Source organism: Phacochoerus africanus, chromosome 4 (assembly GCF_016906955.1).
Source record: "Phacochoerus africanus isolate WHEZ1 chromosome 4, ROS_Pafr_v1, whole genome shotgun sequence".
NCBI classification, from domain to species: domain Eukaryota; kingdom Metazoa; phylum Chordata; class Mammalia; order Artiodactyla; family Suidae; genus Phacochoerus; species Phacochoerus africanus.
The window spans coordinates 95,040,528-95,054,718 of NC_062547.1; the positions used below are offsets into that span (position 1 = coordinate 95,040,528).

A 14,191-nucleotide genomic window follows, 5' to 3' on the forward strand; every position below is an offset into this window, starting at 1 on the left:
TTCTTTTACTATAATGCATTTTCTTTCTTTTTTTCTTTTTTTGACTTTTTCTAAACCAGTCAGAACAGGTACCAAGTCCAGGCTTGTTAATAATACATACTTACTTTTTCTATTGTATTTGTTCACTTTTATTAGTAAAGTGCTATATCCTTGGTTTTTCACCTAGTTATTAATAGGAATTACTGTAACTGACACTTCCAGAACCATTTACTAACATACACATATAGGATGTTTCCAGGGGTTTCCAGGATTTACTTGAGGAAGTTAAAGATGTTAGGGAAAGTATAATTTGCTCGCCTGTATTCCTGTGTATCAAATAATAAAACATGTTTTGAATCTAGTTTTAAAACTAGCACTCTCAACTGGGTTAATAGCAGAAATGGGGATTTATTTGATACTAAGAATAAACAAATTTGATGGTTTGATGCCAGGATATTTTCTTAATTCTTTTTCTCCTTGCTCCTTTAGTGATCTTCCTCCTGACATCAACAGATTTGAAATAACTCTTAGTAATAAAACAAAGAAAAGCAAAGATCCTGATATCTGTAAGTTCATGCAGAAATTGCGTTCTAAAGTAAAAAAAAAAAAAAGGATGTTTCATATACTTTAAAATTCATAATGAGGTATTTTCTAAAATGAAAATTTAAAAGATGTGTAAGTAGTATAACTTGAGATAGTTTCTTTTTGTACTCTAAAAGTATTGGTTGTTGAGAAAGAATGTATCTAAAAAAGAAAGGGGGGAAAAAAAAAGACCAGGATGGCTAAATTGCATATACTGTAAATTTAAGCCCTTAAAATTAGTGTTCTCCCTCCCTCCCCAATGAATGAGAAGAACAAGAAAACACTAACAGTGGTCATTTGTCTATGGTGCTTCCCTGTCCCTTCTTTTTACTTTGTAGGCTTCTCCTGCTTTCCTATACATTGCATGTAAGTGGCCAAAAGCAGTCTATTAAAAAGTTTTCTTAAAACAAGAGGACACTAGTCACTTCTGGTGGTCAGGGCTTGTTCTCAGCACACCTTTTCCCAGCCTGAAACAGGCTATTTTAGAAACAGATGGCAGTGGGATTTAGCGATTCACATCATAGTAAATTAGGTTAACACTTAAATATCTTCTTAAAGGTTAGGCTTGAGGGAAAAAGGGATATATGTTAACAGAATCAAAGGCTGAATGTTTTTTGCTATAAATAATGTTTATTCTTTGATTTCTATGCTATTTAAATGCTTAATATTTTTTAGTGGTTTCTCATTACTTTTAAGATAGAATCTAACCCTGTAGTAATGACACAGAAGAAAGGCCCTTTCCTGATCCACTCCTCCCCACTTTTACTCTCAGTAATTAAAACCTCTTCTCCAACTATATCACTTTGTTTTCTTTTCTCGTTTTATTGAAGTATAACTGATTTACAGTGTTGTGATAATTTCTGCTGGACAAGTGATTCAGTTATACATATGCACACATCCATCCCTTTCCAGATTCTATACCAGCTTTCTTACAGCTCTTGAATAGTTCATGGTTTTTGTTTTTTTGTTTTTGTCTTTTTAGGGCCAAACCTTTGGCATATGGAGGTTCCCAGGCTAGGAGTCAAATTGGAGCTGCCTCTGCCAGTCTACGCCACAGCCAGAGCAACACCAAATCTGGGCTGCATATGCGATCTATATGCCACAGCTCATGGCAATGCCAGACCCTTAACCCACCGAGCAAGGCCAGGGATTGAATCCGTTTCCTCATAGATGCTAGTCAGATTCTTTACCGCTGAACCGCAATGGGAACTCCTAGTCCTTGGATAAAAGCATCCACAATACCATCTATTCAGATTATGCACATACTCTCTTTTTTCCAGTACATTTCTACTTAGCTTTATCTCCAGATCCTGTTGTAAGTCAACCTGAGGGGTACCTGTGTGAAAGGGGTTTTAGCCTCCACAGGCTGAATTAGATATTATTTCTCTGTACTTCATTCACATTAACCATTGTTAATAGCCCTTCTCACATTGTAATTGATTTCTTGCCTCCTTGGCTAGACTCTGATTTCCATATAAGTCAGAGAGTGTGTTTTAATAAAGTCTGTATCCCACATCCCTGCCTCTCAGAGACTATGGCACATAGTAGGCATTCAGTAAATGAATGAAGTAAACATTAAGTACTGAATTTATCATATTATTGGAAACCCCTTTAATGGAAAGCATTTAACATTATTGAGAAGATGGAATGTTAGGAAAATTTGCGTGACTAATTACGGTGTCATCTTTTTAGACAGTAATCATTTCATGTTTTTCTATCAAAGTATTTATGCGCTGCCAATTGAGCCGGTTACAGAAAGGGCATGCCACAGATGAATGGTTTTTGCTCAGCTCCCATATACCATTAAAAGGTATTGAACCAGGATCTCTGCGTGTCCGAGCACGATATTCTATGGAAAAAATCATGCCAGAAGAAGAGTACAGCGAATTTAAAGAGGTATTAAAGTTATTTACCAGTCTAATTGTTTTTAATGGCATTAGCAAGAAATACTTTTAATGAAAGATCCATTGAGTTAAATACAGTAATTTCATAGTTTAATGGCACACTGACAGGCAGAGAAGGTTAAAAAGCCCTGTAGCAGTATGCTATTGGTCTTAAGAGACTATAAATATGTAGCCTACAAACTCATTCTATTTTTAATACATTTTTTCAATAGAACATATTCCTAAATATCAGAATGTATAAAAACATAATTTCCTGTTAATCTGAGAATGCTTAATGCTCTCTTACTTTCAATTATTTTTCCTGATGTCATTTTTAGCTTATACTGCAAAAGGAGCTTCATGTAGTCAATGCTTTATCACATGTATGTGGACAGGATCGAACACTACTGGCTAGCATCCTACTGAGGATTTTTCTTCATGAAAAGCTTGAATCCTTGTTGTTATGTACACTAAATGACAGAGAAATAAGCATGGAAGGTATAGTATGGATGTGTTTCTGTGATACTTTTAAAAATTGGATTAATAGGTTTTATATATATCAAGTATATACAGACTCCATCTTAGACTATATTAAATAGTTAAATTATCTTACAAAGTAAGTTACTGTTTTTCCTTCTTTAAAAATTACAGTTGGAATGTCATTTCTGATTCTTTATGCTGGCTAATGGGGAGCAGCTATTATTTCTTTTTGTTTTTTGTCTTTTCTAGGGCTACATCTTCAGAATATGGAGGTTTCCAGGCTAGGGGTCTAATTGGAGCTGTAGCTGCCGGCCTATGCCAGAGCCACAGCAACGTGGGATACGAGCCGCGTCTGTGACGTACTCCACAGCTCACGGCAACGCCAGATCCTTAACCCACTGAGCGAGGCCAGGGATCGAACCCACAACCTCATGGTTCCTAGTCAGATTCGTTAACCACTGAGCCACCACAGGAACTGCTGTTAGTATTTCAAATACAAGTTTCTGTCATGGCAAATTAGTATTAGGTGCTATAAGAAAGTGACTTCCATGTCCAGATCAGTGGTTCACAGTGCTTGATTATTAAGAAGTTTGGCATATTTCCATATTCTCTTGTTTATTTTTCATTTAAAAATTCATTGTACAAGTTAGGTGTCTGCATTTTATTTCTAGCTTCTATGATAGGAAGTTCTAGGCAGTATAGCTGGACACAAACTTTGTAACAGCTTATAAATATGTTATAAAAACGGATTTACAACCAGCACTTTGACTCAGTAATAGTCCTTGCTTCTGGATTCCCCAAATAAACTGTAATACCCAGAACTATTTCCTCCTAGTCATAAAAAAATGTAAAAATATATATATTTGTCAGGAAAAATAAAGTGGTGGTACATGTTTTGCATTAAGATTGTCTTTTCTGGTAATACTTGCATTTTTTAGGATTTTACTAATGTCATTAATAGCTATGTTTAGGCTAATAAGTTAATTTATACTGGGATTTTATTGTGCATTCTTGCTTGGAAATTAGCTCAGATTTTTTTTAAAGCATGACCTCAGTAGAAAGAAAAAGCTACATTCTGGTGCTAAGTTTTGTCACTATTTGGTTCTTTAGTCCTAGGTAAGTTATATCACTTTCAAAAGTTTTTGGTTTTTTTCTTTTTTTTTTTTAAGATTAGCTTAGAGATTTTATTTTTTATTACTTTTTAGGGCCGCACCTGCAGTAGTATATGGAAGTTCCTAGGCTAGGGGTCAAATTGGAGCTGCAGGTGCTGGCCTGAGCCACAGCCAGGGCAACACAGGATCTGAGCCACATCTGTGACCCACTCTACAGCTTGCGGCAACACCAGATCCTTAAACCACTGAGCAAGGTCAGGGATGGAAACTGCATCCTCATGGATACAGGTCTGATTCTTAACCCACTGAGCGACAACAGGAACTCCAACTCTGTTTTGTGATATGAACACGGCAGTGTTAATTCCTCTCCTGTTTATGATCTAATGAAGATTAAGAATTTATTTATTTATTTATTTATTGTCTTTTTAGGGCCGGACCTGTGGCATATAGAGGTTCCCAGGCTAAGGGTCAAATCAGAGCTATAGCCGCTGGCCTACACCACAGCCACAGCAACGTGGGATCCGAACTGCATCTACTACTTAAACCATAGCTCATGGCAATGCCAGATCCTTAACCCACTGACTGAGGCCAGGGATTGAACCTGTGTCCTCATGGGTGCTAGTCAGATTCATTCCTCTGAGCCATGATGGGAACTCCAAGAATTAATTCTTTATCTTAATTCATTATTTAAGATTTAATTAAGAATTAAGGATAAATTATGATCTTTTAAAGAATTATGTTTATAGAAATATAGAATGTCAGTATAATCAATACTTTATTGCTGAATGCAAATAAGCATGTTTAAATGATAATTGGTTGAGGAAAAATGAATTGAATTTTCAATTTGGTTCACATTAATACAATCCTTTACAAATAATCTTTTAATATATTTATGTAGATGAAGCCACTACTCTATTTCGAGCCACAACACTTGCAAGCACCTTGATGGAGCAGTATATGAAAGCCACTGCTACACAGTTTGTTCATCATGCTTTGAAAGACTCTATCTTAAAGATAATGGAAAGCAAGCAATCTTGTGAGGTGAGTATTTAATGTTGTAAGTATTTCAGGAAAGAGCATATTCAAATAGGTAATGTGTTATAACTAATTACACCTTAAGGAAAATATGTTACCTGTCTGAAACTATTCATCAGAGCAGTTAAACCTTTTCTAATACATTTAGAAAAGTGTTACGCAAAACAGACTTTAAAAAAAAAGATGTACATTATTTGTGGATTAAAAATCTCAAATTGCACCAGAAATACATGCAAGTACTTTATCATTTCTCATACTGTACTAATGATAAAAGTATATGCTACTTTCAGAAAGTATACTTAGCATAAGTTGAAATTTATGTTTGAGACTTCTATTGTGTAAGTTGTATGTGGCACTGGATAGTAACATCTAGGTTTGTCTTTGAAGATTTTTTGGGGGGTGGGGTGAGAAGGTCAGAGGTACAAGACAGTCTCCTCAAAAGCAAATAAAAACATCCTTTTAGGATAAGGCTTCACTGAAGATTCATAACGAACCATTACCATAAGGAGTAAAATCTCACTTATATGGCTATTCTGTCATTTTATTTTGAAGTTAGAGCAACTATAGAAGGAGGATATATATATTTTTTCTTTTTAGGGCCACAGCTGCAGCATATAGAAGTTCCCGGGCTTGGGGTGGAATCAGAGCTGCAGCTGCCGGCCTGTGCCACAGCCATGTCAGATCCAAGCGATATCTGCAAACTACCCAGTAGCTTGTGTCAACGCTGGATCCTTAACACTCTGAATGAGGCCAGGGATCAAACTCATATCCTCATGGATACTATTTGGGTTCTTAACCTGCTGAGCCACAATGGGAACTCCTGAGGAGGATATTAAATATATTTTTTAGGTCTGATATAAAATTAATAAAATAACTACTTTTGATAATGTTCACTGGGTGCAGTAAATGTTAATTCTGCATTAAGTTGTCAAATGTAGACTTAACACCATAGTTGGCCTGACTGTAAAGAATACAGAAATGTAGCAAGTCCGCAGTCTCTGGATGTTGAATCCAGGCTAGCGACTTTAGATTCCTGTGAATAAATCTACCCCATTGATTCCAGATCAGAATTCTTAAATTTCAAAAGTTATTGGAACATTTTGGAAAAGGTTCATGATTCTGCCTGAGGCATTGGTATTTTATTAGTCACTTAAATCTTATTCAGAAAAACCTCTCTAATCAGTTTTCAATAGAATTAAGATTTTATAATGATATGTGGTGATCTTTCTTCCCATTTAAATGCTCTGTAGTGTATCTGTGAATATGTGGCCACTGAAACTGGATTTTTTGTCTTCTAGTTGGGAATATTACATTTAAAATGAAGTCTAAAACAGTTTGTATGCCTGTAAAAATCTATGGTAAAACATGGTAAATGAATAAAAGAAAACTTTATTGATGGTATTAACCCCTCAAAAAAAAATGAAAATGGTTTAATACTACTCAGGTTTTAGTGGAATAATTATGAATTAATGGTAACAAGCCCATTAAGAATTCCATAGAGCAAACTATTTGAAATTCTCAGTGTTCCTGTCATGGCTGAGCATAAACTAATCTGACTAGCATCCATGATGATGCAGGTTCAATCCCTAGCCTAGCTCACAGGTTGAGGATTGGCGTTGTGAGCCCTGGTGTAGGTTGCAGACGCTGCTTAGATCTGATGTGGCTGTGGCTGTGGTGGAGGCCAGTGGCTACAGCTCCGATTCAACCCCTAGTCTGGGAACCTCCATATGCTGCAGGTGTGGCCCTAAAAACAATTAAGATAAAATAATAAAAAAAAAAATTCTCATTTATCCCCATTCCTCTACCACCAAGATGAATACAGAATGAATAATGGAGAACCTTGAAAACGACTGTTTATCTTGATTTTTATGATTGCCAAGATGCATTTATATTGATTTATTCCTTCTCTTAGTTAAGTCCATCAAAGTTAGAAAAAAATGAAGATGTGAACACTAATTTAGCACACCTATTGAACATACTTTCAGAGCTTGTGGAGAAAATATTCATGGCTTCAGAAATACTTCCACCGTAAGTGGTGAAATTTTAATTTGACAAGAAATCGTATACCTGCCTCTTAAAAATTTTGTATTTCTAAAACATAAGCTTTTCTACTATTGTGATGTTATTAAACTCTGAAAAGTTAGAGTTTTTAATCTTTACATAATGAATTGTGTTCAAGGAAAAAGAGTGACTTGAAGAAACCAAAGTTAAATATTTACATTAAAATAAAACAAATCATGTTTTTATATAGGCCCATATGTCTGGTTTATCTCATGACTTGGAGAATGAATAGAGACTTAGAGTCTCAGATTCAAAGAGATTATAAAAGAGATGTATTTCTTCAGTCTATAGTTGAATATCTTGCTCAAAATGTACACAAGAAAATTAATATCTGCTTAATGGCTTCCAATGTTAGCGAACTCAATCAGTTGAAAGTTAACTTATATCAAAGTCTGTCTCACTGGACTCTGTGTACTCATTAGTTCCTCTGTATCCTCATTCCAATACTTTTTCATGCTTTTCATTAATATAGAAGTAATCTAAAAATGGTAGGATGTCCTCCAAAGTAAATGTAAAGAATTGGCCAAATGAATTGATGATGAAAACTTTTAAAAAGTTTTATCCTTTGCCATATGTTTTGCAGCAGAGTTCTGTTTTGGGAAAAAGGCCAGTTGCATTTAAAAATATCATGTACTTGATAAATTAAGCTTTTGGCTACAATGTGATCATTATTTTCATTTATTTTCTGTATTGAGATGACTGTGTTATTTTGGCAGGACACTGAGATATATTTATGGGTGTTTACAGAAATCTGTCCAGCACAAGTGGCCTACAAATACCACCATGAGAACAAGAGTTGTTAGGTAAGGCTTGTCAGTTTGTTAAATGATTGTATAGCATGTACTTATAGTCAAGTGGATAACTGAAAATTTGAAGACCAACAATATATATCATGCAATTCAAGACTTTTTTCTTCTACTTTTATGTCAGAGCCCCACTGAATATTTTCTGAATTGAGATAGCTCCTAAGCTTTAACTTACTGTTTTTTTGTTTTTTTTTTTTTAAGTTACCATGATACTTAGCTAGCTACTTTTTGCACTTTCTAAAAACGTGAACATTAATTTATATTCAGTTAACTATTTGGGATTCTTTTACCTTACAGAATGAGGTTAAAAGTTATGAAACCAACAAAATCTAAAATCTGTAGCTAACTTCATGTAGAAACTTTCATACACAGACATATATACATGCATAGATGTGTATACATACATAGATATATATAGAAAGACAGAGGCGGGGGGAAAGAGAAAAAGATTGATTTGTGTTAAGAAGGAAGAGACATAATTGAACCATTTAGATATTGATTTGCAACAGTCTGTCACTTGGGGCCTAATCTCAAACCAGAATCTATAGTTCTGAAGCTGTGTTTCAGTGTGTTCACTGTACAGTAATTAGGAATTGCTTTGTCAAGTCATAAAAGTTTGTAGCTTATATAGGAAGACTTCATTATCACGATTTTAACTTTGCCAGTGAGGAGGCAAATCTGTAGAGTTGCTTGCTTGTAAGTGGTTTGCTTCAGGTTACACAGAAAATTAGTGGCTAAGGCAGAACTAATGGTGGATTTTGTAAATCCCAATCTAATAACCTTGACCCTCTGGCAGGCTTTTGTTAAGCACACCTTAACCCATTCAAGATAGGAAATCAGTGCAAAAACATTAAAGAATATATGCTTCCCGTCATGTTATTATACCATAAAAAACAATTAGGCAGCTACTGAAGGTCGTGTAATTAGTTTTGAAAATGTGTGTTAATCCTGTCCCCAACCTAAATTTTGCAAAGAAGCTTCTATTCTTTTTTACAGATTAAATCTCTCTTGGTTAGTAATGATGTGACCTAAATATTTAAGAATTAGAGATTCTGTACTTCCTGCCTTTAGTAGTGATTGAAAAATAGAAAATAATTATAAACATGTTTCAACAGTTTTGTGTGATGTAAAAAATGAAAACTGTTGTGTAAGTTTCAAACAAGTATAATTGTTAAGCAAAAAGCAGGAAACTCTGCTGTGTGGATTGTTTGATACTATAGGATTTTTTAAGGGAACATTTATGGCCAAGGTGGTGATTAAGCTTTTAAATATATGTGTAGAAACCTAATTTTCCTCTTACATTTCAAATCACCTCTAAAAATTCACAGAAAGTAGGTTCGCACACTGAAATCTTATGGTTCATTGTTGCTAGATTATACTTCAAATTCAAAGACCTACTTAGGTATCACAAGTGTTTTCAAGCAAATTTTATGTAATATTCTTCATAAGTAATTTAAAAGATAATCTGTTTAAAGACTTAATTGTATATTATAATTGGGAATAAATGTTATTTGAGAAGCAGCATTAATTTCCTAAGATTTCCCAAAATTAGCAAACAGCATTGTTGGAAAGTTAAATGCTGAGAAGTTGGGTTATTCACTCTAACAGAGAACAGAGACTCTGTCAACTATTTTAATCTCTAAAAGGAATTCTGTCAACTTGAAAATAATGCTTGTCTTTACATAGGGCAGGTGAAAGGTCAATTACTAGTGTGGATTCTTCTGAAGAGGAAGTTAGAGAAATATTTTCTACATAAGGACATAAACTGTACCAGTAACTAAAAGGGGCAGACTAGGAATAGATATGTAAGCTTGTAGATTTATTTTGTACTGCATTCCCAGGAGAGAGATTAGCAGGTAAAATCATATATGACAACTATTGTTAAGCCATGTGCTTTTAAATTAGTTTTTGTTTTTGCTATTAATATTTTGGAATATGAAAAAATTTTAATTTGGAAAGCTTAATGTCTTTTTATCGCTTTAAAAGCTTTTCAGCATACTGCTGTATACATTTTCATTTATCAGGAAGTCACTTTTTCCCTAGTACAGTGGATTCTTAAATTTTAAATAACACAAAATCTGTATAACCAGTGTGATTTATAATGGACTTTACTGAGCTGTTCTGTTTAAAGAAAAGAAAGAAGTGAGAAAATGTTAGCTTTTGGACCTTTCAGGATTATGTATCTATTAAAAAGATTTATTTGTACTCCCAGAAAGCCTTAGTGTTTCTAAACACTTTCTTCAAAGTAAGTATAAAAGGCCGTACTACCTTGGAGTAAATAAATATTAGCCAAGACAATAAATGCTACAGATATAACTTAAGTCTACCCAAAGTAAATTTAAAATTCTAAATTTGAGGAAAGTGAATGTTTAAGATGCAGATATATGTTCTTATTGCAAAATACTTTAGCTTATTATTTTCATAAAGCTTTATTTGGCCTTCCATAGATTAGTTCAAAGTTCATGGTTCTACAAGTATTGTAATTTTTATTATTTTAATGTAACACATATTATAGTGGTTATCTAAAAAAACCCCAACATTTCCCTCCCATTCAGTGGTTTTGTTTTTCTTCGACTTATCTGTCCTGCCATCCTGAATCCACGGATGTTTAATATCATCTCAGGTAATCAACTTCTGATAAATTTTGAAATTAAAAAAAAATGTCATATTCTTTAGTGAGTTTACTTCATTTTCTTCTCTTTTAAATCTGCTTTTCTTATCCAAATCTAAGACTTGGTTTAAAACATTCCAAAGCACCCTATTCTACTTTTGGCTTACCTTATTATTTTTTTAATTGTGCTTCTTTCCTTTCTTTCTCTAAAGCAACTGAAGCCTGAGAAGGCATGATTATACACCTACCATTTTTTTCCCATCCCCACCTGTGTCTCAATTCCTATGATGACTTTTTCTAGTCTGCAGTGTGGCTTTTTCAAGTTGGGATGAACAGCTTTCTGTGAGCCTTTAGCCTATGCTAGACCCTGTACACTACCACTGCAAGTTGGATTTTAGAATCAAAATTATAGCTGCAGGAGTTCCCATTGTGGCTCAGTGGATGAACCCAACTAATATCCATTAGGATGTGGGTTCAATCCCTGGCCTCTCTCAGTGGTTTAAGTATCTGGTGTTGCCAGTTTTGGTGTAAGCTGCAGACTCCACTCGGCTTGGATCCTGCATCGCAGTCGGTATGTCATACAACTTCAATTTGACCCCTAGCCTGAGAACCTCCCTATGTAAATTACAGCTGCATTTATAATAGTACTCTGAACACTTAGGAAGAAAGTAGCCCTTTGAGATTTCATAGTAGAGATTTCTTGTCACCTAGTGTCTAATGTTAATTAGCATTTTATTCTCCAACAAACCAATTTTGGTTTTGCTTTTTACCCATATGCCCATTATGAACTTTTACATGTTACTGCAGGCTTATTTCACAGAAAGGATAAGAATATTTGTGACCACATTATTAGCAGAAGGAATCTGAAGCATTTTTGTCTTAATAATTTGAAGCTCAAAATTGTATTAAGATTTTTTTTAGAATACCTTATTTTATCTTTATAGACATCACATCTCTGTAATTACCTCCTATTGCTACTAAAATGGTTACATTTAGGGTTTAAGAATTAAGGGTTTTGAATTCTTGTGGAGAGATTTATTTATCTGAATGTTGGATCTGAACCACTAAGCAATACTGTTTGTAGTCTAGCAGTTTAAGATGAAAAGAATACAATTTAAAATCAGGCAGTCAGTAGTTCTTGCTGTGGTGCAGCAGATTAAGGATCCAGTGTTCTCTTTGGTGGCATGAGTTTGACCCCCGGCGTGGCATAGTGGGTTAAATATTGCACATTGCTACAGCTGTAGTGTAGGCTGCAGCTGCAGCTCAGATAAATCTCTGGCCTGGGAAGTTCCATATGCTGCAAGTGTGGCCATAAAAATAAATAAAAGTAAAATCAGGCAGATAAACTATAGGTTTTTACTGTCAATACGTTTCCAGGCTTAAAATTAATAGACATAAATGTATTCTATTTATATCCTATCTATATAGGGCACATTTTCCTGATTAACCTTTTAAGTATTTTTTAAATTAATAATTTCATGTTTTCCTCCTCAAAATAGAGGTTCCAGACTTTGTTTAGCTTTAAATTGTATAATTTGAGTCAGTGGAGGTTGGCAACATGGAACTGCTCACATTGCAAATTGCTAATCTGGGTGGGTTGAAATTAGCTTTGTAGATTGTCCTGAAGGGTAGGTGGAGTGACAGTCTTTTTAGCAATAAAGCTTTGGGGTATTCTGAAATAGCATCAACCAGTTAGGAATGAGTTAGTCTTGAAGTATTCACACTAAAAGCACCAATAAGCATATTCTGTTTTTCCCCCTTTAACTCAAGCTCTTTTGAATGATGTGGGTAGTACTTTCCTAGAACCATTGAGTTCTCAATGGAAGAAAGTATTTTTAATAGTAGAGAAATATTAAAGTGGTAAATTTTTAACGGTTTAGCTGGAAGAATTTGGAGTTGGTGTCATTAGCTGTGCCCAATTCTCTTATAGATTCCCCATCTCCTATTGCTGCAAGAACGCTGATATTAGTGGCTAAGTCTGTGCAGAACTTAGCAAATCTTGTGGAGTTTGGAGCTAAGGTAAAAACATTTTGATACTTTAAAATGTCATTTATGAATGAAACTTTGACACAATAAAACCATAAAATATAACAGTTTTCAACAGTAGATATTTCATAAAGATAATTGATGATTTTGTTGGTATATTCATATTTTTCGATTTTACATTTTAATAATGGAATTTTAAAAACCACTCTTTCTGGAGTTCCCATTGTGCAGTAGAAGTGAATCCAACTAGTATCCATGAGGATGTGGGTTCAAGCCCTTTCCTTGCTCAGTGGGTTGGGGATCCTGGTTTGCTGTGAGCTGTGGTGTAGGTTGCGGATGCGGCTTGGATCACAGTGGCTGTGGTGTAGACCAGGAGCTAAAGCTTCAATTTGACATGTAGCCTGGGAGCTTATATATATCACATGTGTGGCCCTGAAAAAAAGGAAAAAAAAACCAAAACACTGTTTAAGCTAGTATATAGAATATTTTTTCAGTATAATTTCAAATAAAATTAGATTCTTCCACTTTCAAATATTAAAATCAGTGAACATGTTTTAAAATGCACCCCAATTGATTTTATTATGTATTGCACAATAAACATTCTCTGTGAATATTAAAACTCAATTGAGTTTTTAAAACACCCATATATGATTCTTTTACCTAAGGATAACAATTGTTAATGTTCTGGTAGGGATCATACTATGTCACCTGCTTCTGTCAATTTAACAAACTTTTCTTGCTGTACCTGGAAACACGAACTATTTTATTTTTCTTAATGATTATTTAGTATGCCACAATGTAAATGTTAAGTGGTCTGCCACTGGATACTTGGATGGCTTCCATTTTGTCACTGTGATGAATACTCCTGTGACAAGTATCCTTATATATATACTTCCTTTAAAAATCACTGTCCAATTGTTTTCTTAACCTAATTTTGGAGTAAAATTACTGAGCAAGAAGACTCTGCTGCCTACACTTGCCCAAACTCAACTAGTATTACTCTTTAATTTTTAACGATCTGATAGCCATTATATTACTTTGTGTTTCATTATTTCATTACCCTTAGACTATGATTTTTCATATCCATTTCTTTGGAATTGACTGCCAAGGTCCTTATCTCATTTTACTGATTTTAAGAGTTTTTGTTAGTAGTAACCGTTTTCCATGTCACAACCTAGCGTATTTTAGGATAAGTTTTAAGATTTTAGAATTAAGAGTCATTTATGGTATGACTTTTTGAACTTACCTGAATCCTGAAGCAGGCTATGAGTACCATATTATTTATTGCAGTTTTTATCACACTGTATTTTAATTCCCTATATTCTCTGCTTGATTTTAATAACTGCTGGGTGTGCTTGGCAAATAGTTTCTGTTATTATTTTTGAATGACCTACCTATAAGCAGTTTTATGTCTGCTGAGCTATGTGTTCTGATTTGTTTTTTCCCATCCACAGTTTCTTACTGCTTCATTAAAAAATGCTTCATACTCCTATTCCTTAGAATGGCTCCTTGCTTATATGAGAAGAAAAATATGGGAGTTCCTGTTGTGGCTCAGTGGGTTAAAAACCTGAGTAGTATCCACTAAGATGCGAGTTTGAGCCCTGGCCCTTCTCAGTGGGTTAGGGATCTGGTGTTGCTACAAGCTGTGGCATAGGT

At 34.5% G+C, this 14,191-nt stretch overlaps 2 protein-coding genes across 5 annotated transcripts in view; one reads left to right on the top strand and one right to left on the bottom strand.

Moving 5' to 3' along the window:
* Nucleotides 1-14,191, top strand: part of RASA1 (RAS p21 protein activator 1) — a 119,824-nt gene that overhangs the window by 96,476 nt on the left and 9,157 nt on the right. For all 3 annotated transcript variants that reach the window (XM_047778238.1, XM_047778237.1, XM_047778235.1), the window contains exons 15-22: nt 469-545; nt 2,285-2,457; nt 2,783-2,942; nt 4,935-5,077; nt 6,984-7,099; nt 7,849-7,935; nt 10,494-10,561; nt 12,480-12,568. In XM_047778238.1, the coding sequence (XP_047634194.1) occupies nt 469-545; nt 2,285-2,457; nt 2,783-2,942; nt 4,935-5,077; nt 6,984-7,099; nt 7,849-7,935; nt 10,494-10,561; nt 12,480-12,568 (913 nt within the window). The remainder of the gene's footprint in view (nt 1-468; nt 546-2,284; nt 2,458-2,782; nt 2,943-4,934; nt 5,078-6,983; nt 7,100-7,848; nt 7,936-10,493; nt 10,562-12,479; nt 12,569-14,191) is intronic.
* Nucleotides 12,636-14,191, bottom strand: part of CCNH (cyclin H) — a 34,109-nt gene continuing 32,553 nt past the window's right edge. For both annotated transcript variants that reach the window (XM_047778239.1, XM_047778242.1), the window contains exon 10: nt 12,636-12,967. The gene's annotated coding sequence lies outside the window, so the exon portion shown is untranslated. The remainder of the gene's footprint in view (nt 12,968-14,191) is intronic.